Here is a 26,339-nt window from a genome sequence, read left to right on the forward strand (position 1 = left end):
CAGTTTGTTAAAATGCAGTTTTAAAAAATTCAGTGTGTAAAATTTCAGTGTAAAAAGATTCAGTGTAGAAATTCTGTATAAAAAAATTTCACTGTGAAAGTCAGTATGTAAAATTCAGTTTGTTAAAATGCAGTGTTTTAAAATTCAGTGGGTAAAATGTCAATGTAAAAAGATTTAGTGTGTAAAAAGTCAGTATAAAAAATTCACTGTGCGAAAATTCCATCCATCCATCCATTTCCTACCGCTTATTTATGTAAAAATGTAGTTTGTTAAAATGCAGCGTTTTAAAATTCAGTGGGTAAAATTTCAGTGTAAAAAAGATTCAGTGTGTAAAAATTCAGTATACAAAATTCACTGCGTGAAAATTCAGTTTGTTAAAATTCAGTATGTAAAAATTCAGTTTGTTAAAATGCAGTTTTTAAAAATTCAGTGTGTAAAATTTCAGTGTAAAAAGATTCAGTGTAGAAATTCTGTATAAAAAAATTTCACTGTGAAAAGTCAGTATGTAAAATTCAGTTTGTTAAAATGCAGTGTTTTAAAATTCAGTGTGTAACATTTCAATGTAAAAAGATTTAGTGTGTAAAAAGTCAGTATAAAAAATTCACTGTGCGAAAATTCCATCCATCCATCCATTTTCTACCGCTTATCTATGTAAAAATTCAGTTTGTTAAAATGCAGTGTTTTAAAATTCAGTGGATAAAATTTCAGTGTAAAAAAGATTCAGTGTGTAAAAATTCAGTATACAAAATTCACTGTGTGAAAATTCAGTTTGTTAAAGTTCAGTATGTAAAAATTCAGTTTGTTAAAATGCAGTTTTTAAAAATTCAGTGTGTAAAATTTCAGTGTAAAAAGATTCAGTGTAGAAATTCTGTATAAAAAAATTTCACTGTGAAAAGTCAGTATGTAAAATTCAGTTTGTTAAAATGCAGTGTTTTAAAATTCAGTGGGTAAAATTTCACAGTAAAAAGATTTAGTGTGTAAAAAGTCAGTATAAAAAATTCACTGTGTGAAAATTCCATCCATCCATTTTCTACCGCTTATTTATGTAAAAATTTGAATGTTTTAAAATTCAGTATGTAAAATTTCAATGTAAAAAGATTTAGTGTGTAAAAAGTCAGTATTAAAAATTCACTGTGCAAAAATTCTGTATGTAAAAATTCAGTTTGTTAAAATGCAGTGTTTTAAAATTCAGTGGGTAAAATTTGAATGTTTTACAATTCAGTGGGTAAAATTTCAATGTAAATAGATTTAGTGTGTAAAAAGTTAGTATAAAAAATTCACTGTGTGAAAATTCTGTATGTAAAAATTCAGTTTGTTAAAATGCAGTGTTTTAAAATTCAGTGTGTAAAGATTCAGTGCGTAAATTTTAGTATAAAAAATTAACTATGTGAAAATTCAGTATGTAAATATTCAGTTTGTTAAAATGCAGTGTTTTAAAATTCAGTGGGTCAAATTTCAATGTAAATAGATTTAGTGTGTAAAAAGTCAGTATAAAAAATTCACTGTGCGAAAATTCTGTTTGTAAAAATTCAGTTTGTTAAAATTCAGTATATATAATTTCAGTGTTTTAAAATTCAGTGTGTAAAATGTCAATGTTTTAAAATTCAGTGTGTAAAATGTCAATGTTTTAAAATTCAGTGTGTAAAATGTCAATGTTTTAAAATTCAGTGTGTAAAATTTCAGTGTTAAAAGATTCAGTGTGTAAAAATTCTGTATAAAAAATTCACTGTGTGAAAATTCAGTTTGTTAAAATGCAGTTTTTTAAAATTCAGTCTGTAAAAATTCAGTGTCTGAAAATGTTGTGTATAACAATTTAGTGCGGAAATATCTGTTGCTTTAAAACTCAAGACTCACGGTCAATTAAGACTGAAGCAATCGATCCTGGCTCAGAATAAACTGCCTTTTTCACTCCTGAGTAAGACAAGAACTGTGTCACGTGACTTTAAACGTGACACCTCATTGGTTGGTTCTGACACAGGATCGATTGCATCAACCGTAATTTACCAGAAGTGGGTCTTGAGTTTTGAAGCAACAAATATTTCAGCACTATTTTTAATACTTTTTTTTTTTAATAGAATTGTTTTCACACTGAGTTTTTCTACACTGAATTTTTGTACACTGAATTTTTTACAATTAATTTTTCTACACTAAATTTTTTTCACAGAATTTTTTTTAAACAGATTTTTTTTATACAGCATTTTTGTACATGTGTATACGTATGTATATATGTATATATGTATATGTGTATATATATATATGTACATATATATATATATATATATATATATATATATATATATATATATATATATATATATATATATATATATGCATATATACACACATATATACATATATACAACATGTATATATACATATGTATGTATATATGTATATACATATGTATATATGCATATATACTTACATATGTATATATACAGTATATATATATATATTTATATATATATATCTATATATATATATATGTTTTTATGTATGTATATGTATATATGTGTATATATGTATGTATATATGTGTATATGCGTACGTATATATGTATATACTGTATATGTATACATACATGTATATGTGTATATATGTATGTACATATATATATATAAATATATATATACAGTATATGTATACATACATGTTTATGTGTATATATATGTATATATGTATGTACATATATATAAATATACATATATATATATATACTGTATATACACACATATATGTATATATACATACATGTGCAATGACAATAAAGACCTATCATCTATATGTATGTATATATACATACATATGTATATATACATACATACATATGTGTATATATACATACATATGTATATATACATATAAACATACATATATATACATACATATATACATATATACATGCATGTATACATATATAGTAGATACTGATAATTAGTTGTAGTGAAGTCAGACTTGCAGCCAATTAAATTAAATTAATGAGGTAATCAGTCGTTTTATTTCATTGATTAAAAATGGTTAAATGGTTCTACTAAAAATAATATGAATTAAAAAAAACAAAAATCATGTTCTACTCCAGTCCTGTAGGTGGCAGCAACTCCTGGCTCCACCTTGTGACATTTCAGTGACATCTTCTGCTCTCTGTCTCCCGTCAGCGCCAAGGACAAGTCGGGCGGCTCCTTCGAGGGGCCGGGCTTGGGGGCGAGCTCGCAGGGCGTCCGCCCGGGCCACTGTCGCTCCTGCCTGACCAAGCTGAGCGGCTACTCGGGCCTCTACACGGTGCGTTCCCCGCAGGCCCGCTGCGACGCCTGCGCCCACCTGGGCAACCTGTACGACATCAGCGAGGACCACCTGCACTACTCGCACGGCGGCGACATGTTCGCCCACTTCCTGCCCCAGAGCCAGCTGGGCCTGGTGGGCGAGGGGGACGATCTGGTCAGCCACTTCGAGCCGGCGCCGGCGTCGCCGTCCGCCCACCCCGGCGCCTCCTCGCCGGCCCAGCACCTGCAGCTGAGTCGCCAGCACTCCTACGAGAACCTGCTCCCGGACGGCGTTCCCGAGATGCAGACTCACCTGCGCGGCCTCGGCCTACCCGACAGGGAGCGGGAGTCCACCCTCGACGAGGGGGCGTACGCTAACGTCCTCACCATGCGCTCCGACCGCCCGTACAGCGGCCGCAGCCCGCCCTCGCCGTCCCCCTCCCATCACCACAGCTTGGACGCCCCCATGCCCCTGCCCCGACGCTCCAAGAGCCTCTTCCCCGACCGGCCCTCCCACAACCCTTTCCTGCAGTCGGCCGCCGGCACGGCGCAGCGGGAGTCCGCCACCCACAGCGCCCCCCGCATGTCGCAGAGAAGCTCCGCCCACGAGCTGTACAAGCAGCGCATGCCGCTCTCGCTCACCCTCGGCAACCACGGCGGCCACCACGCCAACCAGCACCACGTGGACCCGCAGGTCTTTTACCCTCAGCAGGAGCCCCCCGTGGTGGCCTACATGGTCCCGCCCGCCGCCGCCCAGCCCATGAGCTACGTGACGGCGCCGCGAGCTTCCAGCGCCGGCGGCAACAGGCCCCGCCTCTACCGCCGCATGCCTAGCATCGAGTCTGACGTGTGAGACTCGCACTTCCTGTCACTGACATCCAATAAGGCGGGGCCTCCCCTCCCCCCCACCAGCTCCTCTGGGTCACGGGGAGCCGCCCAGCCCCGCCCCTTATTTTTTCCTTTTTTTGCTGTGTGTGCACATTCACCTTCGACTCTCTGCAGCCAACATGTGTCTTCTACGAGCACACACAGCCGCGCGGGAATCGAACCTGCGGGCGGACTCCACGGGGCGGCTTGGTTGGCAGGGTCCCCGCATCGCCCACACACACACACACATACACACATGTACACTAACAGACTGTTTGATAACGTTGATGTCAGCTAATTGAACATTCCACAAAAAATAAGAAGGGGCGGCCCTTAAGCGGCCGCCGATCAAATCCTCTCAGGATGAGAGTGTTCCGAGAAGGGGACACACACACACACACACACACACACACACACACACACACACACTTAATTTAGCATCCTAGCTTCCTTCCTCTCTTAGCTACTAGCCTTCAGGTCACACACTGCATGCTTCCTAAGGCCCTGACATACGCTCACACACAGATGCAGGGTCATATATGTGCGCGCACACACACACACACACATGCACACACACACACTGTGTGTGTGCGTGTGTGTGTGTGTGTGTGTGTGTTGGTCGATGCTCTCTGTGCACTTTGTACATTTTATAACCTGCCACCAAACACAAACCAAAAAAAAAAATCACTTTTTTATACTCTGAATTCGCTGGAGGGTTTATTATCTTTTTTTTGTTGTTGTTTTGATTCCGGCGCCGTGTGAGGTCACGGGTGTTGCTAAGCAGCGACGTGTCATCATAGCCAGCTCATCGTTAGCCCCTCCCACTTCCTCTTCCTTTTTTAGCGGCCGTCACGTGACAGTATAGATTAGTCGCGCCGGTTCAAAAAACAACAAGGGACTATTTTTTTATTTTATTTTTGAATTAGGCGTGAAACGCCGTTGGCTTGTGGAAGGTGGACGCACATGTCGTCGGTTTTGATGGTGAGTGTCGTGTCCTGGTTTGTGTTCAGCTACAGTTTTCCTATGGTTTATACCGTATTTTTCGGACTAAATAACTGACCTGGCTTCAACAACAGTCGTACGGTTACCAAGTCACTCAATTGTGGCACTAGCTACACCCAGGAAGCGCGTTACTTCTCTTTGAGTCCCCCAGGCCTTTAAGTCTCTCCTGGGGGCCAAACTGTGGGAGCCACAAACAAAAACAATGCCCTAAATGTAAGTTATATTTATGAGGGGGGAGAAGTCCAATTTATGAGATAAAAAGTCATAATTATGGGAGAAAAAGTCATAATTATTGGATGAAATGTGAAAATTATAAGATAAAAACTCATAATTATGAGATTAAAAATCGAAATTATTCAATATAAAATCAAAATTATAAGTGAAGAGAGTCAAAATTATGAGACAGAAGAAGGTGGAATTTTTTTAGATTTAAAAAAAAATCATAATTATGAGAATGGAAATCGAAATGATGAGATAAAAAATCCCAATTACTCAGTATAAAGTCGAAATGATGAGACAAAAAGTCATAATTATTGGATAAGATGTCGTAATTATCAGATTTAAAAAAAATCATAATTATTCAATATGAAGTCGAAATTATAAGAGAAGAGAGTCGAAATTATGAGACAAAAAGTCCTAATAATTGGATAAAATGTAAAAAATTATGAGATGAAAAGTCATAATTATGGGATAAAAAATTGAAATTATGAGCAAAGAAGGTTGAATTTTTTAGATTAAAAAAATCATATTTATGAGAATGGAAATCGAAATGATGAGATAAAAAGTCACAATTACTCAGTATAAAGTGAAAATGATGAGACAAAAAGTCCTAATGGATAAAATTAATGTCGAAATGATGAGGCAAAAAGTCATAATTATTGGATCAAATGTGAAAATTATAAGATGAAAAGTCATAAATATGAGATTAAAAATCGAAATTATGAGATTAAAAAAAAATCATAATTATTCAATATAAAGTGGAAATTATAAGAGAAGAGAGTCGAAATTGTGAGACAAAAAGTCCTAATAATTGGATAAAATGTCAAAATTATGAGATGAAAAGTCATAATTATGGGATAAAAAAATCGAAATTATGAGCAAAGAAGGTTGAGTTTTTGAGATAAAAAAATCATAATTATGAGAATGGAAATCAAAATGATGAGATAAAAAGTCATAATTACTCAGTAGAAAGTCAAAATGGTGAGACAAAAAGTCTTAATTGGATAAAATGAATGTCGAAATGATGAGACAAAAAGTCATAATTATTGTATAAAATGTCGAAATTAAGGGATAAAAAGTCATAAATATGAGATGAAAAAACGAAATTATGAGATAAAAAGTCATAATTGGACAAAATGTCGAAATTAGGAGAGAAGGAAGTCGAAATGATGAGACAAAAGTCATAATTATTGGATAAAATGACGAAATTAGGAGATAAAAAGTTATAATTATTGGACAAAATGTAAAGATTATGAGATAAAAAGTCAAATATGAGTTTCAAAAACAAAATTATGAGATAAAAAGTCATAATTATTGGACAAAATGTCCAGAAATTATGAGATCAAAAGTCATAATTGTTCAATATAATTATGGGATGGTGTCGAAATTATTAAAGAAGAAAGTCACATCTGAGATAAAATCTTAATAATTAGATAACAAGTTTAAATAATGAGATAAAACGTTTAAATAATGAGATAAGAAAGTCATAATTATGAGATGAAAAGGAATGATTATGAGAGAAAATTATGAGATCAGAAAGTCGAATCTATGAGTTACAAAATTGTGATTATGAGACAAAAAGTCTAAAATATGAGTTCAATCAATCAATCATTAAGAAAATGTGAGTTAATATGAGTAAATATGAGTTAATATGAGTTGAAATGATGAGGCACAAATGTGTGAATGTTGTCTATCTGTGATGAGGTGGCCACTTGTCCTGGGTGTACCCCGCCTTCCACCTGTATGCAGCTGGGATAGGCTCCAGCAACCCCCCGTGACCCCTGAAAGGGACAAGCGGTAGAAAGTGGATGGATGTTTTTATCTCATAATTTGGATTTTTTTTTCGACTGTCTTATTACATCATTTTGACTTTTCATCTCATAAATAGAACTTTTCATCTGGTAGTTATGACTTTCTTATCTCACCATTTCCACTTTTCTCTCTCATGTCCGTGACTTGTTTTGTTTTTAACGTGACGGAAACAAGTTTCCATAGCAAACAGAAGCAAGGTGAAAGTAAACAGTGAAGTAGTAGTAATTAGTTAATTATTCATTAATGCCCATTATTCACAATCCTTATGTGAGGCAAGAAAGCACGTTGTCTTTTCTGTGCCTTCTAAATAGTTAAAAACACTTAGAGCGCGTACAAAAAATTACCCGTATTGTTAGCTGCCTCTTGCTAGCAGGTTTTCACTATTTAAAACGCACGGAAAGGAGAAAAGGTGTTCTTGTCTCTCATGAGGATTATGGATGATCGGCAGAATTACTTTGGAAAAAATGGCTTTGTTGGATGCTAACATGTACGCTAGCAGTAGACAGTTAATCCCCAACGATAAACGTATCATTTCTAGGGATGGGTAACACAAACCAAGACCCGGGTCATGACAAGCTGTGTCCAAACTGAGGGTCGGCGTCAGGTGACGGAACATAGTGCTATGTTAGCATAACTCTTCACATTTGAACAACAACATATTCTGTATTTTTTATTTTTTTTATTTTGTGGCACAGATCGAAACCAACGCCATGTTCATGTACCTGGCTTGCGCGTTTCCATTAAGAATCTGAGTCCAAAAATACGCAAGGCTCCACTTTTGCAAGAATGCGCTAGCTTGCTATTGACATGTTACTAAGTTAGCACTAGCGATTTCAAATGTATTAATGAAAACTACAACGAAGAGGCACGTTCCGAACAGCTGGTGCGTAATAAGTACAATACTTACAGTATTGACACGTTTTAGGGCGCAATTAATACCCCCCCTCCCCCAAACCACAGCATAAACAATAATAATAATAATAGATTTTATTTGTAAAAAGCACTTTACATTGAGTAAACAACCTCAAAGTGCTATAGTGTATTAAAAATACTAAAAAGATAATAAAAATAAATAACAATAAAAACTAGAACAGCCTAATAGCTAGAACTAGTATGCATATATCTAAAAAAATTTTTTTTTAAAAAAAGGTTTTTAAGCCTTTTTTTAAATCATCCACAGTCTGTGGCGCCCTCAGGTGGTCAGGGAGAGCGTTCCACAGACTGGGAGCGGCGGAGCAGAAAGCCCGGTCTCTCATTGTTCGTAGCTTTGTCCTCGGAGGTTGGAGGAGGTTAGCCTGTCCGGAGCGGAGGTGTCGTGTGGAGGATTTGGGGGTGAGCAGTTCTTTGAGGTAGAGGGGGGGCATTTCCATGGAGGCACTGGGAGACTTTGAATTCCATCCTGAGTGGAACAGGAAGCAAGCGAAGGGATTTGAGAATTAGAATTAAACTATACACTACTGCCATCTCTTGGACTTGCAACTGTAATTGCAACTTATTGTCATACTTGCAAAGGAGACTCAGAAATGTGACGAAAGAAAATACAACAACTGGATGGCAGTTATCATAATCCGCTCATTTTTTTTAATTTTGCAATAAAAAATTGTAATTGTGTTATCAAAAACCATATTTATTAACACACACAAAAGGACCAAAAATTGGTATCGGTATGGAATCCCGGGTAGCGGGAATCGGTACCGTATCGGTTCAAATGTGTAAGGTACCCATCCCTAGTTATTTATGACTTTTTCAACTTTAAAAAGACTAAAAATGACTTAAGCGAATATCGCTGCTTCCTGATTAAAATTGCTGGTTTTTTTGTTTGTTTTTTTTACAAAATTAAATAAAATGGCTGTTTTTGACCCGCAGCCCATTAAAAAACGTAAAAACGTTTCATTTGCGTCGCCAGAGTAGACCACGATTGGTCGACCGCTCTAAGACCCGCCCCTAAAGTCGAATGGGGGAGCCAAAAAGGCTCAACTGCCGGGGGCCATCATCAAGGACGGACCCTAAACAACTAACAGGACCTGCTCCTACCAAATGGAAGCAGTGTAGTAGTGGTCTCGTTATTGACACTTATATTCAATTGATTAGACTGCAAAGACAAGATATTTCATGTTCAAACTAAGAAACTGAATTTTTTTGTGCAAATAATCATTAACTTAGAATTGAATGGCAGCAACACATTGCAAAAAAGTTGTCACAGGGACATTTTTACCACTGTGTTACATGGCCTTTCCTTTTAACAACACTCAGTAAACGTTTGGGAACTGAGGAGACAACATTTTTGAAGCTTTTCAGGTGGAATTCTTTCCCATTCTTGCTTGATGTACAGCTTAAGTTGTTCAACAGTCCGGGGGTCTCTGTTGTGCTATTTTAGGCTTCATAATGCGCCACACATTTTCAATGGGAGACAGGTCTGGACTACAGGCAGGCCAGTCTAGTACCCGCACTCTTTTACTATGCAGCCATGCTGTCGTAACACGTGGCTTGGCATTGTCTTGCTGAAATAAGCAGGGGCGTCCATGGTAACGTTGCTTGGATGGCAACATATGTTGCTCCAAAACCTGTATGTACCTTCCAGCATTAATGGTGCCTTCACAGATGTGTACGTTACCCATGTCTTGGGCACTAATACACCCCCATACCATCACACATGCTGGCTTTTACACTTTGCGCCTATAACAGTCCGGATGGTTCTTTTCCTCTTTGACGTCCACAGTTTCCAAAAACAATTTGAAATGTGGACTCGTCAGACCACAGAACACTTTTTCCACTTTGCATCAGTCCATCTTAGATGAGCTCGGGCCCAGCGAAGCCGGTGGCGTCTCTGGGTGTTGTTGATAAATGGCTTTGGCTTTGCATAGTAGAGTTTTAACTTGCACTTGCAGATGTAGTGACCAACTGTAGTTACTGACAGTGGTTTTCTGAAGTGTTCCTGAGCCCATGTGGTGATATCCTTTACACACTGATGTGGCTTTTTGATGCAGGGATCGAAGGTTCGTAATATCGTCGCTTACGTGCAGTGATTTCTCCAGATTCTCTGAGCCTTTTGATGATATTACGGACCGTAGATGGTGAAATCCCTAAATTCCCTGCAATAGCTGGTTGAGAAATGTTGTTTTTAAACAATTTGCTCACGCATTTGTTGACAAAGTGGTGACCCTCGCCCCGTCCTTGTTTGTGAATGACTGAGCATTTCATGGAAGCTGCTTTTACACCCAATCATGGCACCCACCTGTTCCCAATTTGCCTGTTCCCCCGTGGGATGTTCCAAATAAGTCTGTGACGAGCGGCTTTCTCAGTCTTTTTTGCCACTTGTGCCAGCTCTTTTGAAACACGTTGCAGGCTTCAAATTGCAAATGAGCTAATATTTGCAAAGAATAACAAAGTTTTCCAGTTTGAGCGTTAAATATCTTTGCAGTCTATTCAATTGAATATAAGTTGAAAAGGATTTGCAAATCTTTTGTATTTTGTTTTTATTTACCATTTACACAACGTGACAACTTCACTGGTTTTGGGGTTTGTATAACAGATTATTAAATTTGGGAGCGACTAAAGCAGAAAGGAGGTCAGGTTTGAAGTGGAAAAGACACGACGTCGTCACGCTCGTCCCTCGGTCTGGACGCCGCTCGCCACATTTTTCTTTTTTTTTTAATTGAATTCTGGTGTCGACACGCCGAGTTTGATCTCGCGATGCCTTCTTTTTCAACGCTTTGTGATTTTGATGGCCAATATCAGGTTGCAACATTTCTATGAGTTCTTTGTGTACAGACCCTCTTTTTTTTTTTGGTTTGTTTACACCCGAATATTTTCCACGTGTTGGCTTCCTCTCGATAACAGCTTTTTATTCTTAGGATGATAGTGGGGGCAAGGGGGGGAGACAACAAAACTGGCATGTTTTTTGATTCTTCTCTGACTTTTCTTTGTCTTTCTTTTAAAGATTTTGTGTCATTTTAAGCCCCGTGCTGTGATAACGTCGATTCACCTCGACTTGTATCGGACTCAATGAGGAGTTCGGTCTGAGCAGTTCCGAGTCCGCCCACCGACTTCTCTTTCACTACGAGTCTGTGCTGTTTTACCTCCCCCTGTGTGTGTGCGTGTGTGTGTGTGTGTGTGTGTGTGTGTGCGTGTGTGTGTGTGCGTGTTTTACACCGAGCAGGCATTTATATAAGACAATGGATGAAGTGTGTGTGTGTGTGTGTGTGTGTGTGTGTGTACTTTTCTGTTCTCTCTTCCCTTCATCCCACTCATAACTTTTGACCCATCTCATGTAACACACACACACACACACACACACACAAACACACACACAATACCGCGTGTGTGTTGTGTGCTTAGTTGTGTGGAGTTTTGTACCATCACTGGAGATTTTTACACTTTTTTTTTTTTTTTTTAACTTGCATGACCGTGCTCGTGCTTCTGGTGGTTCCTCTTTTCTGCCGCAGCATCTCCCCGAAGGTCACATGACCATGTCGCACACACACACCGACGTGTGTGTGTGTGTGTGTGTGTGCATGGGTGTGTGTTCCCCCGGGTGTGTGTGCTGCGTGCTGACTTGTGTATAAGTTCAGGGGTTTCTAAGCTACTAGTTGTGTTGTACATAAGACGTGTCACTCAGTACCTCTGTACAATGTGTAAATAAGTAAAGGTTACTTTTTTCTACTCCTGCGACTCTTTCCTTGGACTCCTACTCTCTCACGGTATCATTAGTCCAACTGTATCGTCTTTTTTCACCTTTGTTATTCCCACTGTCAGGTTCATTATTCCCACTGTATCGTCTTCATCAGGTTAATTATTCTGACTATATCGTCTTGCATCACGTTTATTAGTCCGACTGTATCGTCTTTTTTCACGTTATTTATTCCGTCTGTATCGTCCTCTATCACGTTCATTATTCCAACTGTATCATCTTCATCAGGTTAATTATTCTGACTATATCGTCTTCCATCACGTTTATTAGTCCGACTATCGTCTTTTTTCACCTTTGTTATTCCGACTGTATCGTCCTCTATCACGTTCATTATTCCAACTGTATCATCTTCATCAGGTTAATTATTCTGACTGTATCGTCCTCTAGCACGGTCATCATTCCAACTGTATCTTCATCAGGTTAATTATTCTGACTATATCGTCTTCCAATTACGTTTATTAGTCCGACTGTATCGTCTTTTTTCATGTTTGTTATTCCGACTGTATCATCCTCTATCACGGTCATCATTCCCGCTGTATCATCTTCATCAGGTTAATTATTCTGACTGTATCGTCTTCTATCACGTTTATTTGTCTGACTGTATCGTCTTTTTTACATTTGTTGTTCTGACTGTATCGTCTTCTGTCATGGTCATTATTCCAACAGTATCATCTTCATCAGGTTAATTATTCTGATTATATCGTCTTCCACCACGTTTATTATTCTGACTGTATCGTCCTCTATCACGTTCATTATTCCAACTGTATCATCTTCATCAGGTTAATTATTCTGACTATATCGTCTTGCATCACGTTTATTAGTCCGACTGTATCGTCTTTTTTTACATTTGTTGTTCCAACTGTATCGTCTTCTGTCATGGTCATTATTCCAACTGTATCATCTTCATCAGGTTAATTATTCTGACTATATCGTCTTGCATCACGTTTATAAGTCCGACTGTATCGTCTTTTTTCACCTTTGTTATTCCGACTGTATCGTCCTCTATCACGTTCATTATTCCAACTGTATCATCTTCATCAGGTTAATTATTCTGACTATATCGTCTTCCATCACGTTTATTAGTCCGACTGTATCGTCTTTTTTCACCTTTGTTATTCCGTCTGTATCGTCCTCTATCACGTTCATTATTCCAACTGTATCATCTTCATCAGGTTCATTATTCCAACTGTATCATCTTCATCAGGTTCGTTATTCTGACTATATCGTCTTCCATCACGTTTATTAGTCCGACTGTATCGTCTTTTTTCACCTTTGTTATTCCGTCTGTATCGTCCTCTGTCACGGTCATCATTCCAGCTGTATCATCTTCATCAGGTTAATTATTCTGACTATATCGTCTTCTATCACGTTTATTTGTCCGACTGTATCGTCTTTTTTACATTTGTTGTTCCGACTGTATCGTCTTCTGTCATGGTCATTATTCCAACAGTATCATCTTCATAAGGTTAACTATTCTGACTATATCGTCTTGCATCACGTTTATAAGTCCGACTGTATCGTCTTTTTTCACCTTTGTTATTCCGACTGTATCGTCCTCTATCACGTTCATTATTCCAACTGTATCATCTTCATCAGGTTAATTATTCTGACTATATCGTCTTGCATCACGTTTATAAGTCCGACTGTATCGTCTTTTTTCACCTTTGTTATTCCGACTGTATCGTCCTCTATCACGTTCATTATTCCAACTGTATCATCTTCATCAGGTTAATTATTCTGACTATATCGTCTTGCATCACGTTTATAAGTCTGACTGTATCGTCTTTTTTCACCTTTGTTATTCCGTCTGTATCGTCCTCTATCACGTTCATTATTCCAACTGTATCATCTTCATCAGGTTCATTATTCCAACTGTATCATCTTCATCAGGTTCGTTATTCTGACTATATCGTCTTCCATCACGTTTATTAGTCCGACTGTATCGTCTTTTTTCACCTTTGTTATTCCGTCTGTATCGTCCTCTGTCACGGTCATCATTCCAGCTGTATCATCTTCATCAGGTTAATTATTCTGACTATATCGTCTTCTATCACGTTTATTTGTCCGACTGTATCGTCTTTTTTACATTTGTTGTTCCGACTGTATCGTCTTCTGTCATGGTCATTATTCCAACAGTATCATCTTCATAAGGTTAACTATTCTGACTATATCGTCTTCCAATTACGTTTATTAGTCCGACTGTATCGTCTTTTTCCACCTTTGTTATTCTGTCTGTATCGTCTTCTGTCATGGTCATTATTCCAACTGTATCATCTTCATCAGGTTAATTATTCTGATTATATCGTCCTCTGTCATGGTCATTATTCCAACTGTATCATCTTTATCAGGTTAATTACTCTGACTATATCGTCTTCCAATTACGTTTATTAGTCCGACTGTATCGTCTTTTTTCACGTTTGTTATTCCGACTGTATCATCCTCTATCACGTTCATTATTCCAACTGCATCATCTTCATCAGGTTAGTTATTCTGACTGTATCGTCTTCCATCACGTTTATTAGTCCGACTATCGTCTTTTTCACGTTTGTTATTCTGACTGTATCGTCCTCTGTCACGGTCATCATTCCAGCTGTATCATCTTCATCAGGTTAATTATTCTGACTATATCGTCTTCCATCACGTTTATTAGTCCGACTGTATCGTCTTTTTTTACATTTGTTGTTCCGACTGTATCGTCTTCTGTCATGGTCATTATTCCAACAGTATCATCTTCATAAGGTTAATTATTCTGACTATATCGTCTTCCAATTACGTTTATTAGTCCGATTGTATCGTCTTTTTTCACCTTTGTTATTCCGACTGTATCGTCCTCTATCACGGTCATCATTCTAGCTGTATCATCTTCATCAGGTTAATTATTCTGACTATATCGTCTTCTATCACGTTTATTTGTCTGACTGTATCGTCTTTTTTACATTTGTTGTTCCGACTGTATCGTCTTCTGTCATGGTCATTATTCCAACAGTATCATCTTCATAAGGTTAATTATTCTGACTATATCGTCTTCCAATTACGTTTATTAGTCCGATTGTATCGTCTTTTTTCACCTTTGTTATTCCGACTGTATCGTCCTCTATCACGGTCATCATTCTAGCTGTATCATCTTCATCAGGTTAATTATTCTGACTATATCGTCTTCTATCACGTTTATTTGTCTGACTGTATCGTCTTTTTTACATTTGTTGTTCCGACTGTATCGTCTTCTGTCATGGTCATTATTCCAACAGTATCATCTTCATCAGGTTAATTATTCTGACTATATCGTCTTGCATCACGTTTATTAGTCCGACTGTATCGTCTTTTTTTACATTTGTTGTTCCGACTGTATCGTCTTCTGTCATGGTCATTATTCCAGCTGTATCATCTTCATAAGGTTAATTATTCTGTCTATATCGTCTTCCAATTCCGTTTATTAGTCCGACTGTATCGTCTTTTTTTACATTTGTTGTTCCGACTGTATCGTCTTCTGTCATGGTCATTATTCCAACAGTATCATCTTCATCAGGTTAATTATTCTGACTATATCGTCTTCCATCATGTTTATTAGTCCGACTGTATCGTCTTTTTTTACATTTGTTGTTCCGACTGTATCGTCTTCTGTCATGGTCATTATTCCAACAGTATCATCTTCATCAGGTTAATTATTCTGACTATATCGTCTTCCAATTCCGTTTATTAGTCTGACTGTATCGTCTTTTTTCACGTTTGTTATTCCGACTGTATCATCGCCTATCACTTTCATTATTCCAACTGTATCATCTTCATCAGGTTAATTATTCTGACTATATCGTCTTCCATCACGTTTATTAGTCCGACTGTATCGTCTTTTTTCACCTTTGTTATTCCGTCTGTATCGTCTTCTGTCACGGTCATTATTCCAGCTGTATCATCTTCATCAGGTTAATTATTCTGATTATATCGTCCTCTGTCATGGTCATTATTGCATCTTAGGAACAAAAATAGAAGAATGTCTGTAACCATATTGGGAAGTTTGGGAACTGAACTCGGATAATGTTGGGAACCATGTTGGGAAGGTTGAGAACTAAACTTTAGTTGCGTAATAGAAAGGGGGCGGGGCCACAAGTTGCACACACAATGGTGGGCCTGTGAGAAGAAGCAGATAAATGGAGATAATTAGTCTCCTGGATGGTGATGATGAAGAAGAAGATGATGATGATGATGAAGATGAGAGGTGCCGGCGGCGTCACGGACCAAGATGGCGGACGGCGAGGCGTTGACAGAGCAGCTTTAGGCTGTTGGCCCTTCTTGAGACCGCAAACATCCTCATTAAGCAGCAGCCTACGTGTGTGTGTGTGTGTGTGTGTGTGTGTGTGTGTGTGTGTGTGTGTGTGCGTGTGTGTGTGTGTGTGTGTGTGTGTGTGTGTGTGTGTGTGTGTGTGTGTGTGTGTGTGTGCGTGCGTGCGTGCGTGCGTGCGTGTGTGTGTGTGTGTGTCAGCCTACACGTTAAACAAACCCATGAAAATGCAGAAGGGCCCGGCGACGCCTCCTCACACACTAAAAATAGTGATTGGTCACAGGAAGAGCAGCCTGAGATGAGATGAGTGGAGAGGAAGAGGAAGAGCAGAGGAGGAAGAGGAGGACGTCAGCGTGATGAACCGCTGAAGAGCAGCAAAAAGGCTCGCGGGGGAAACAAAACAGCAACTTGGTACGTCCATTTTTTTACTGCGCTGTCACATGACCACAGGGTAGGAAACCCCAGACATTGTATAGTACACATAGAACACATGCTAACATAGTACACATATAACACATGCTAACATAGTACACATATAACACATGCTAACATAGTACACATATAACACATGCTAACATAGTACACATATAACACATGCTAACATAGTACACATATAACACATGCTAACATAGTACACATATATAACACATGCTAACATAGTACACATATAACACATGCTAACATAGTACACACATATAACACATGCTAACATAGTACACATATATAACACATGCTAACATAGTACACATATAACACATGCTAACATAGTACACACATATAACACATGCTAACATAGTACACATATAACACATGCTAACATAGTACACATATATAACACATGCTAACATAGTACACATATAACACATGATAACATAGTACACATATAACACATGCTAACATAGTACACATATAACACATGCTAACATAGTACATATATAACATGCTAACATACATATAGTACACATATAACACATGCTAACATAGTACACATATAACACATGCTAACATACGTATAACACATGCTAACATACGTATAGTACACATATAACACATGCTAACATACATATAGTACACATATAACACATGCTAACATACCTATAGTACATGTATAACACATGCTAACATATTACACATATAACACATGCTAACATAGTACACATATAACACATGCTAACATAGTACACATATAACACATGCTAACATAGTATACATATAGCACATGCTAAAATAGTACACGTATAACACATGCTAACATAGTACACATATAACACACGCTAACATAGTACACATATAACACACGCTAACATAGTACACATATAACACATGCTAACATAGTACACATATAACACATGCTAACATAGTACACATATAACACATGCTAACATACGTATAGTACACATATAACACATGCTAACATACGTATAGTACACATATAACACATGCTAACATACGTATAGTACACATATAACACATGCTAACATACGTATAGTACACATATAACACATGCTAACCTACATATAGTACACATATAACACATGCTAGCATACGTATAGTACACATATAACACATACTAACATACATATAGTACACATACAACACATGCTAACATACGTATAGTACACATAACACATGCTAACATACGTATAGTACACATATAACACATACTAACATACATATAGTACACATATAACATATATATAGTACACATAACACATGCTAACATACGTATAGTACACATATAACTCTTTACTAGCTTCGTGGAAGCACGTTGCTTTTGTAGCTGTTTCAGCAGATTTGAATAGCTGTTTTGGGCAGTAGATATGATCTTTGATCCAAGACACAACTTACATTGAACTAAAATGTTCTTTTCTTTGTGCTCGACAAAAGAAAAGTAGTGAGAATATCTCCATGTTAAGAAACTCGACTTTGGCTCCGCCATGATGTCTTGTTGTTAGTAAACACAGTGCTAACTGTAAGCGGGCTATTGTTAGCAGAATGTTAGTACGACACTGTTAGCATGCTAACCTGTTTAGCTCATATTTTCTGTTACTTGACTCCGTCTGGCCAGCGTGCTAACTGTTATCATCTCAGTTCGACCCCTGGCTCTTCAGCTTTCACGTGAAATTTCGACCGAGATTGTATTTTCTTTGAAGTAGAAAACTACCAAAATGGCCCCCGCACCCTTTTTTTTTTTTTTTTTTTTAGTTTATCAATCTGTGGCCCTCAGCGTTTAAAGTTGAGACGAAATGGCCCACAATGCATTGCTGCACACACATGTGAGAATGCACTGCAATTATCTGCTACCTTGCACACACACACACACACACACACACACACACTCTGCCTAAATAGTTGATGAGGTGCGAGGCTGTCAGCCGTCATCGGGCCGGCGCGGCGAGAAGACTTGTCGCGTCCAATGAGCAGTTTTGTCTCGTGGAAATTCTCCCGAGACGCGGCGGCGTGCGGACTCGGCCCGCAGCAAACGGATTCCTGACAAGCTCCCGCTTTATTTTACGGGGCGGTAGACACCCGATGACCTTCCCGCCGTGTACGACAAGCGGCACGCCAAGATCCTGACGTGGCGAAATAACAAGCGCGTTGACTATTTCACCCGCACGGAAAACCACACTACGTTGTACGTTGAGTACTACTACAATACTTACTGTATATTACATGTATAATATGAGTACTACTACAATACTTACTGTATATTACATGTATAATATGAATACTACTACAATACTTACAACATATTACGTGTACAATATGAGTACTACTACAATACTTGTAGTATATAATGTGTATAATATGAGTACTACTACAATACTTACACTATATTACGTGTGTAATATTAGTACTACAATACTTACAACATTACGTGTACAATGTCATTCCTACTACAATACTTGCAGTATATTACAGGTATAATATTAGTACTACTACGATACTTACAACATATGTGTACAATATCAGTAATACTACAATACTTGCAGTATATTATGTGTACAATATGAGTACTACTACAATACTTGCAGTATATTACATGTATAATATGAGTACTACTACAATACTTGCCGTATATTATGTATATAATAAGAGTACTACTACAATACTTACAGTATATTACATGTATAATATGAGTACTACTACAATACCTGCAGTATATTATGTGTACAATATGAGTACTACTACAATACTTGCAGTATATTATGTGTACAATAAGTACTACTACAATATTTGCAGTATATTATGTGTACAATATGAGTACTACCACAATTTTTGCAGTATATTATGTGTACAATATGAGTACTACTACAATACCTGCTGTATATTATGTGTACAATATGAGTACTACTACAATACTTGCAGTATATTATGTGTACAATATGAGTACTACTACAATACTTGCAGTATATTATGTGTACAATATGAGTACTACTACAATACTTGCAGTATATTATGTGTACATTTTGAGTACTACTACAATACTTGCAGTATATTATGTGTACAATATGAGTACTAGTACAATACTTGCAGTATATTATGTGTACATTATGAGTACTACTACAATACTTGCAGTATATTATGTGTACATTATGAGTACTACTACAATACTTGCAGTATATTATGTGTACAATATGAGTACTACTACAATACTTGCAGTATATTATGTGTACAATATGAGTACTACTATAATACTTGCCGTATATTACGTGTACATTATGAGTACTACTACAATACTTGCATGTTATGCTAACACTAGCTCTTCTTGCACAGTACAGGTGGACATGTTTCAGGAAGGCTTCACTTTGACGTAGGGCCTCCATGACAGGCGACCCCGGGGCCCACAAAGGTTGTGATGGATGGACGTTTCCTTGCAGCCAGAGAAACACTCGCACTGATGAGCAGTGCGAGGAAGAAGAGCCGACGTGTCAGCAACAATCTGCCGAGTCCTCGACTGCGTACGTAAACATCATTAACACCACGCTCGTTAGCGACATAAACAACTCTGCTTCTTTATGTTTTGTCTTTTTACAACCTTTTATTGATGGACTTCTACCTTCTCTTCTTCCTGTGAAGCAGGAGGCCACACACTGAGGGGCCACACACTGAGGGGCCACGCACTGAGGGCCACACACTGAGGGACCGCACACTCAGGGGCCGCACACTCAGGGGCCGCACGCTGAGGGGCCACACACCGAGGGGCCACACACTGAGGGGCCACACACTGAGGGGCCACACACTGAGGGCCACACACTGAGGGGCCGCACACTCAGGGGCCGCACGCTGAGGGGCCACACACTGAGGGGCCACACACTGAGGGGCAAACACTGAGGGGCCACACACTGAGGGCCACACACTGAGGGGCCACACACTGAGGGCCACACGCTGAGGTGCCACATGCTGAGGGGCCACACACTGAGGGGCCACACACTGAGGGCCTACACACTGAGGGGCCACACACTGAGGAGCCACACACTGAGGGCCACACACTGAGGGCCACACACTGATGGGCCACAAACTGAGGGCCATACTGAGGCCCACACACTGAGGGGCCACACACTGAGGGGCCACATACTGAGGGCCATTCTGAGGGACCACACACTGAGGGGCCACACACTGACGGGCCACACACTGAAGGGCCACACACTGAAGGGCCTACACACTGAGGGGCCTACACACTGAGGGACCACACACTGAGGGACCACACACTGAGGGGCCACACACTGAGGGCCACACACTGAAGGCCACACACTGAGGGCCCACACACTGAGGGCCCACACATTGAGGGGCCACACACTGAGGGCCATACTGACGGACCACACACGGAGGCCCACACACTGAGGAGCCACACTCTGAGGGACCACACAATGAGGGCCATTCTGAGGGACCACACACGAAGGCCCACACGCTGAGGGGCCACACACTGACGGGCCACACACTGAGGGGCCACACACTGAGGGACCACACACTGAGGGGCCACACACTGAGGGGCCACACACTGAGGGACCACACACTGAGGGGCCACACACTGAGGGCCCACACACGGAGGCCCACACACTGACGGGCCACACACTGAAGGGCCACACACTGAAGGGCCTACACACTGAGGGGCCTACACACTGAGGGACCACACACTGAGGGGCCACACACTGAGGGCCACACACTGAAGACCACACACTGAAGACCACACACTGAGGGGCCACACACTGAGGGCCCACACACTGAGGGCCCACACACTGAGGGCCCACACACTGAGGGGCCACACATTGAGGAGCCACACACTGAGGGGCCACACACTGAGGGGCCACAAACTGAGGGCCACACACTGAGGGGCCACACACTGAGGGACCACACACTGAGGGACTACACACTGAGGGGCCACACACTGAGGGGCCACACACTGAGGGCCATACTGAGGGACCACACACGGAGGCCCACACACTGAGGAGCCACACACTGAGGGGCCATTCTGAGGGGCCACACACTGAGGGCCATTCTGAGGGACCACACACGAAGGCCCACACCCTGGCGCATGTTTTGGACACACACACACACACCTGTCCACTCTCCCTTCGACTTGGCGAGGATCGAAACTGAAAGTTAACTCGTCATATGTGTTGGATACACACACACACACACACACACACACACACACACACACACACACACACACACACACACACCTGTCCACTCTCCTTTCGTCTTGACAGATATCAAAACTAAAAGTTCACTCGTCATATGTGTTGGAAACACACACACACACCTGTGCACTCTCCTTTCGTCTTGGCGGAGATCGAAATCGAAAGTTAACTCGGCCAATGTTTTGGACACACACACACACACACCTGTGCACTCTCCCTTCGTCTTGGCGGGTATCGAAACTGAAAGTTAACTCGTCATATGTGTTGGAAACACACACACACACCTGTCCACTCTCCCTTCGTCTTGGCGGATATCGAAACTGAAAGTTGACTCGTCATATGTGTTGGATACACATACACACACCTGTCCGCTCTCCCTTCGATTTGGCTGGGATCGAAACTGAAAGTTAACTCGTCATATGTGTTGGACACACACACACACACACACACCTGTCCACTCTCCCTTCATCTTGGCGGTAACTAACAGTCACAAGTGAATATGCAAATGAATAGTTTCTACTTGGGTTATGTCAGTTCTTCTGAGGGGCGTCGACATACGCGGCTTTCCATTATTTTCCTATATTATGAGAGCGTTGAAGCTGTTAGATTAAAAAAAAAAAGCTGACGTTTGTTTTCCCTCCACGTGTTTTTACAGGCAGGATCCTTTTTCTTTCCACGCCGAGGTTTTTTTTCTTCGCTTCGGGTCGATCCGACAGCGGCGGCGGCGGCCTGGTTGCTCTCCATCAGCGTGAGTCAAATAGCAACAATTCATCAACGTGGAAGAAAAAAACAAAACAAAGTGAAACATGATGCAAAAAATAGAGCAGAGAGTGTGTATTCAATTTTCTCTTTTTAATGAAATCTTTGGAAAGAAAAAACGTTTTTTTACTGAACTCTTACTTGAAGTGTCAATCAATAATCAAAATGATCTTTGAAGAGGCGGCATTTTGCTATTGGAACTCATTAGATGTCATTTCTAATTAATTGGCTTTTATTATTTTTTTGATTACAATGTCTTTTATTCTGAAGTCCAAAAATTAAAAAAAACGACTTCAACACATTTGGCACAAACACAGTCCTCCCACCACACACATTCTTGTATTTGTTACCTTCTTGAGACCTCCGAAAAATGCCTACCTCTTTAGGACCACCCTTTCTAGATATATAAAGATGTATTTATTTATTAATAATACATACAAACTATGCAAATATAAAAAAGGTAAGCTTTTAGTTAATTTATTGTATTTTTTTGTGTTTGTAATTGGTTTTTAATCTTCATTATTTACTTCAAGTTATTACAGTATGTCTCTGTATATGTCAGGTTCAAACACTGATGACATCTATTAAACAAGACAAGAAGCAAGGAATTAAACAGAGACAGAATTAAATTTGGCTCAATGAGGAGAAACTCGTACACCTGTACCCTTGTACAGTGTCACCACGCTCTGATGAAAGACTGCACGCCTCCTCTTTTACTTGGACTTTCCCTGATTACATGGCAACAGCTGTTTCTAAGGGAGGAGGGTCGTAAACAGCCATCGCCTTTGATTACAAAAAACAGTTCAAAGAAAAGGTCATAAACAGCCGTTGCCCTTGGTCACTGAACAGTTCAAAGAAAAGGTCCCTGGAGGGGAGTCAGGCCCTGCTTCCTCTCCGCGTTGTAGATCTCGGGTCAAGACAAAATCTTTCTGTGGATTACATTACATCAAAGAAACAGAACACCTTCATGTTGCTTCCCATCCTACACAGTGGAGTTTTACAAGCCTTCTTCTTGGTAGGATCAAAGATAGCTTTTGTCTTCTCGCCGGGTGAGCTGAACTCAATGTTTAGTGATAACATAGATATAATTATTCTAACAATATAAATTTTTTTTTTTTTTTTTAATTAATTTTGGCCAAGGGGGCGCATTTAAATTTCTTACACACACTTGTTATTACATATGTTGACCAGAGAGGGAGCACTTCAATTTTTTACACACACTTGTTATTTCATATGTTGACCAGATGGGGGAGCACTTTTAAAAGCGACACAGTCAATTTGAAAAATCCCTCCTTTTTGGGACCACCCTCATTTTGATAGATTTCACCACCAGGGGGTGCAAATGAGACATTCTCTATTAGATGCAATGGTTTTCTGTATTGGGACCATGATTTATGTCCTAACTTGTTCACACCTCCTCATATGGAAGGTATGTTGATGTCTCAAGAAGGGTAGAAAAACAACAACACCCACACACACACACACACACACAAACAGTGTACCAATTCTCGGTACCTGGAAATCGATACCAATACTCAACGCTACCAATTTTCGGTACTTTCATGTGTGTCGATAAATATTAATTGATGTCCAGTTATGATATTTTGTTTTATTATTACATTTCTGAGTCTCTATTGCAGGTTTGACATTTTACAGTCACAGTTACAAGCCCAAGACATTAGATGGCAGTAGTGTAAAGTTTATGGTGGTTTCTTTTTTTTTTGCTGTGCCCTAAAAAGTGTTAATACTGTAAGTATTGTACTTACTACACACCAGCTGTGATAGGATTGGATAGGATATACTTTTTTTTTTTAATCACACAATAAGGAAATTACATAGTTGCAGTGCAGGTTTTTACATACAGTAACAGAAGTAAAGTGTAATGAAAAACCAAAAAAATAGAAATAAATACTACATATTGCTCACTAAAATGTATAGATAGAAGATAAAATACAACCAAAAAAACCAAAATTTTTTTTGAAGGTGTTGAAATCGCCATGTAAAATCGCTAATGCTAATGTCAATTGCAAAGCCAATGTATATTAGCATCAAAGCTAGAACATTTAAAAAAAAAAAATTGGAGCCTTACTTTACTTACGTTGAAGCGTTTAATTAATGTTGGGTTGTGACGTTGATTTGACCATTGAATTTTGGTCATTTCCCAACCAATATTCTACAACACAAATACAACGTTGAAACAACATGCTTTTTAACAACGTTTATTCAATGTCAAATTGTGACGTTGATTTGACCATTAAAATTTGGTCATTTCCCCAACCAATATTCTACAACATAAATACAACGTTGAAACAACATGCTTTTTGACGATATTAAATCAATGTTGGGTTCTGACGTTCATTTGACCATTGAAATTTAGTCATTTCCCAACCAATATTCAACAACACAATAACAACATTAAAACAACATGCTTTTTGACAAGGTTGATTTGACCATTGAAATTTGGTCATTTCCCAACCAATATTCTACAACACAAATACAACGTTGAAACAACATGCTTTTTGATGACGTTTAATCAATGTTGGGTTCTGATGTTGATTTGACCATTAAAATTTGGTAAATTCCCAACCAATATTCAACAACACAAATACAACGTTGAAACAACATACTTTTTAACGTTTGTTCAATGTCAAATTGTGACGTTGATTTGACCATTAAAATTTGGTCATTTCCCAACCAATATTCAACAACACAAATTCAACGTTGAAACAACATGATTTTTGACAACGTTTATTCAATGTTGGGTTGTGACGTTGATTTGACCATTGAAATTTGGTCATTTCCCCAACCAATATTCTACAACATAAATACAACGTTGAAACAACATGCTTTTTGACGACGTTAAATCAATGTTGGGTTCTGACGTTCATTTGACCATTGAAATTTAGTCATTTCCCAACCAATATTCAACAAAACAATAACAACATTAAAACAACATGCTTTTTGACAAGGTTGATTTGACCATTGAAATTTGGTCATTTCCCAACCAATATTCTACAACACAAATACAACGTTGAAACAACATGCTTTTTGATGACGTATAATCAATGTTGGGTTCTGACGTTGATTTGATCATTGAAATTTGGTCATTTCCCAACCAATGTTCTACAACACAAATACAACATTAAAACAACATGCTTTTTGACAACGTTTATTCAATGTCAGATTTTGACATCGTTTTCACCATTGAAATTTGGTCATTTCCCAACCAATATTCTACAACACAAATACAACGTTGAAACAACATGCTTTTTGATGACATTTAATCAATGTTGGATTCTGACGTTGATTTGACCATAGAATTGTGGTCATTTCCCAACCAATATTCCACAACACAAATACAACATTAAAACAACATGCTTTTTGACAACGTTGATTTGACCATTGAATTTTGGTCATTTCCCAACCAAAATTCTACAACACAAATACAACGTTGAAACAACATGCTTTTTGACGACGTTTAATCAATGTTGGGTTCTGACGTTCATTTGACCATTGAAATTTAGTCATTTCCCAACCAATATTCAACAACACAATAACAACATTAAAACAGCATGCTTTTTGACAACGTTGATTTGACCATTGAATTTTGGTCATTTCCCAACCAATATTCTACAACACAAATACAACGTTCAAACAAAATGCTTATTGACGACATTAAATCAATGTCAGGTTGTGACGTTGATTTGACCATTGAAATGTAGTAATTTACCAACCAATATTCAACAACACAAATACAACTTTGAAACAACATGCTTTTTAATGACGTTTATTCAATGTCAGGTTGTGAC

At 38.9% G+C, this 26,339-nt stretch overlaps 1 protein-coding gene and 1 long non-coding RNA gene across 2 annotated transcripts in view; both read left to right on the forward strand.

Annotated features, from left to right (window-relative positions):
• grin2ab (glutamate receptor, ionotropic, N-methyl D-aspartate 2A, b) overlaps positions 1-11,816 on the forward strand; it is a 344,912-nt gene extending 333,096 nt beyond the window's left edge. The window contains exon 20 of the mRNA XM_061984206.1: positions 3,156-11,816. Within this exon, the coding sequence (XP_061840190.1) occupies positions 3,156-4,113 (958 nt within the window). The 3' untranslated portion in view covers positions 4,114-11,816. The remainder of the gene's footprint in view (positions 1-3,155) is intronic.
• A 4,574-nt stretch (positions 11,817-16,390) lies between these two features.
• On the forward strand, positions 16,391-22,685 carry LOC133622036 (uncharacterized). Its single transcript, XR_009817740.1, has 3 exons — positions 16,391-16,537; positions 19,909-20,088; positions 22,427-22,685. It is a non-coding gene; the product is annotated as an uncharacterized lncRNA (long non-coding RNA).
• Positions 22,686-26,339: the final 3,654 nt, after the last annotated feature.

The sequence above is a fragment of the Nerophis lumbriciformis genome, linkage group LG25, assembly GCF_033978685.3.
Source record: "Nerophis lumbriciformis linkage group LG25, RoL_Nlum_v2.1, whole genome shotgun sequence".
In the NCBI taxonomy this organism is placed as follows: Eukaryota; Metazoa; Chordata; class Actinopteri; order Syngnathiformes; family Syngnathidae; genus Nerophis; species Nerophis lumbriciformis.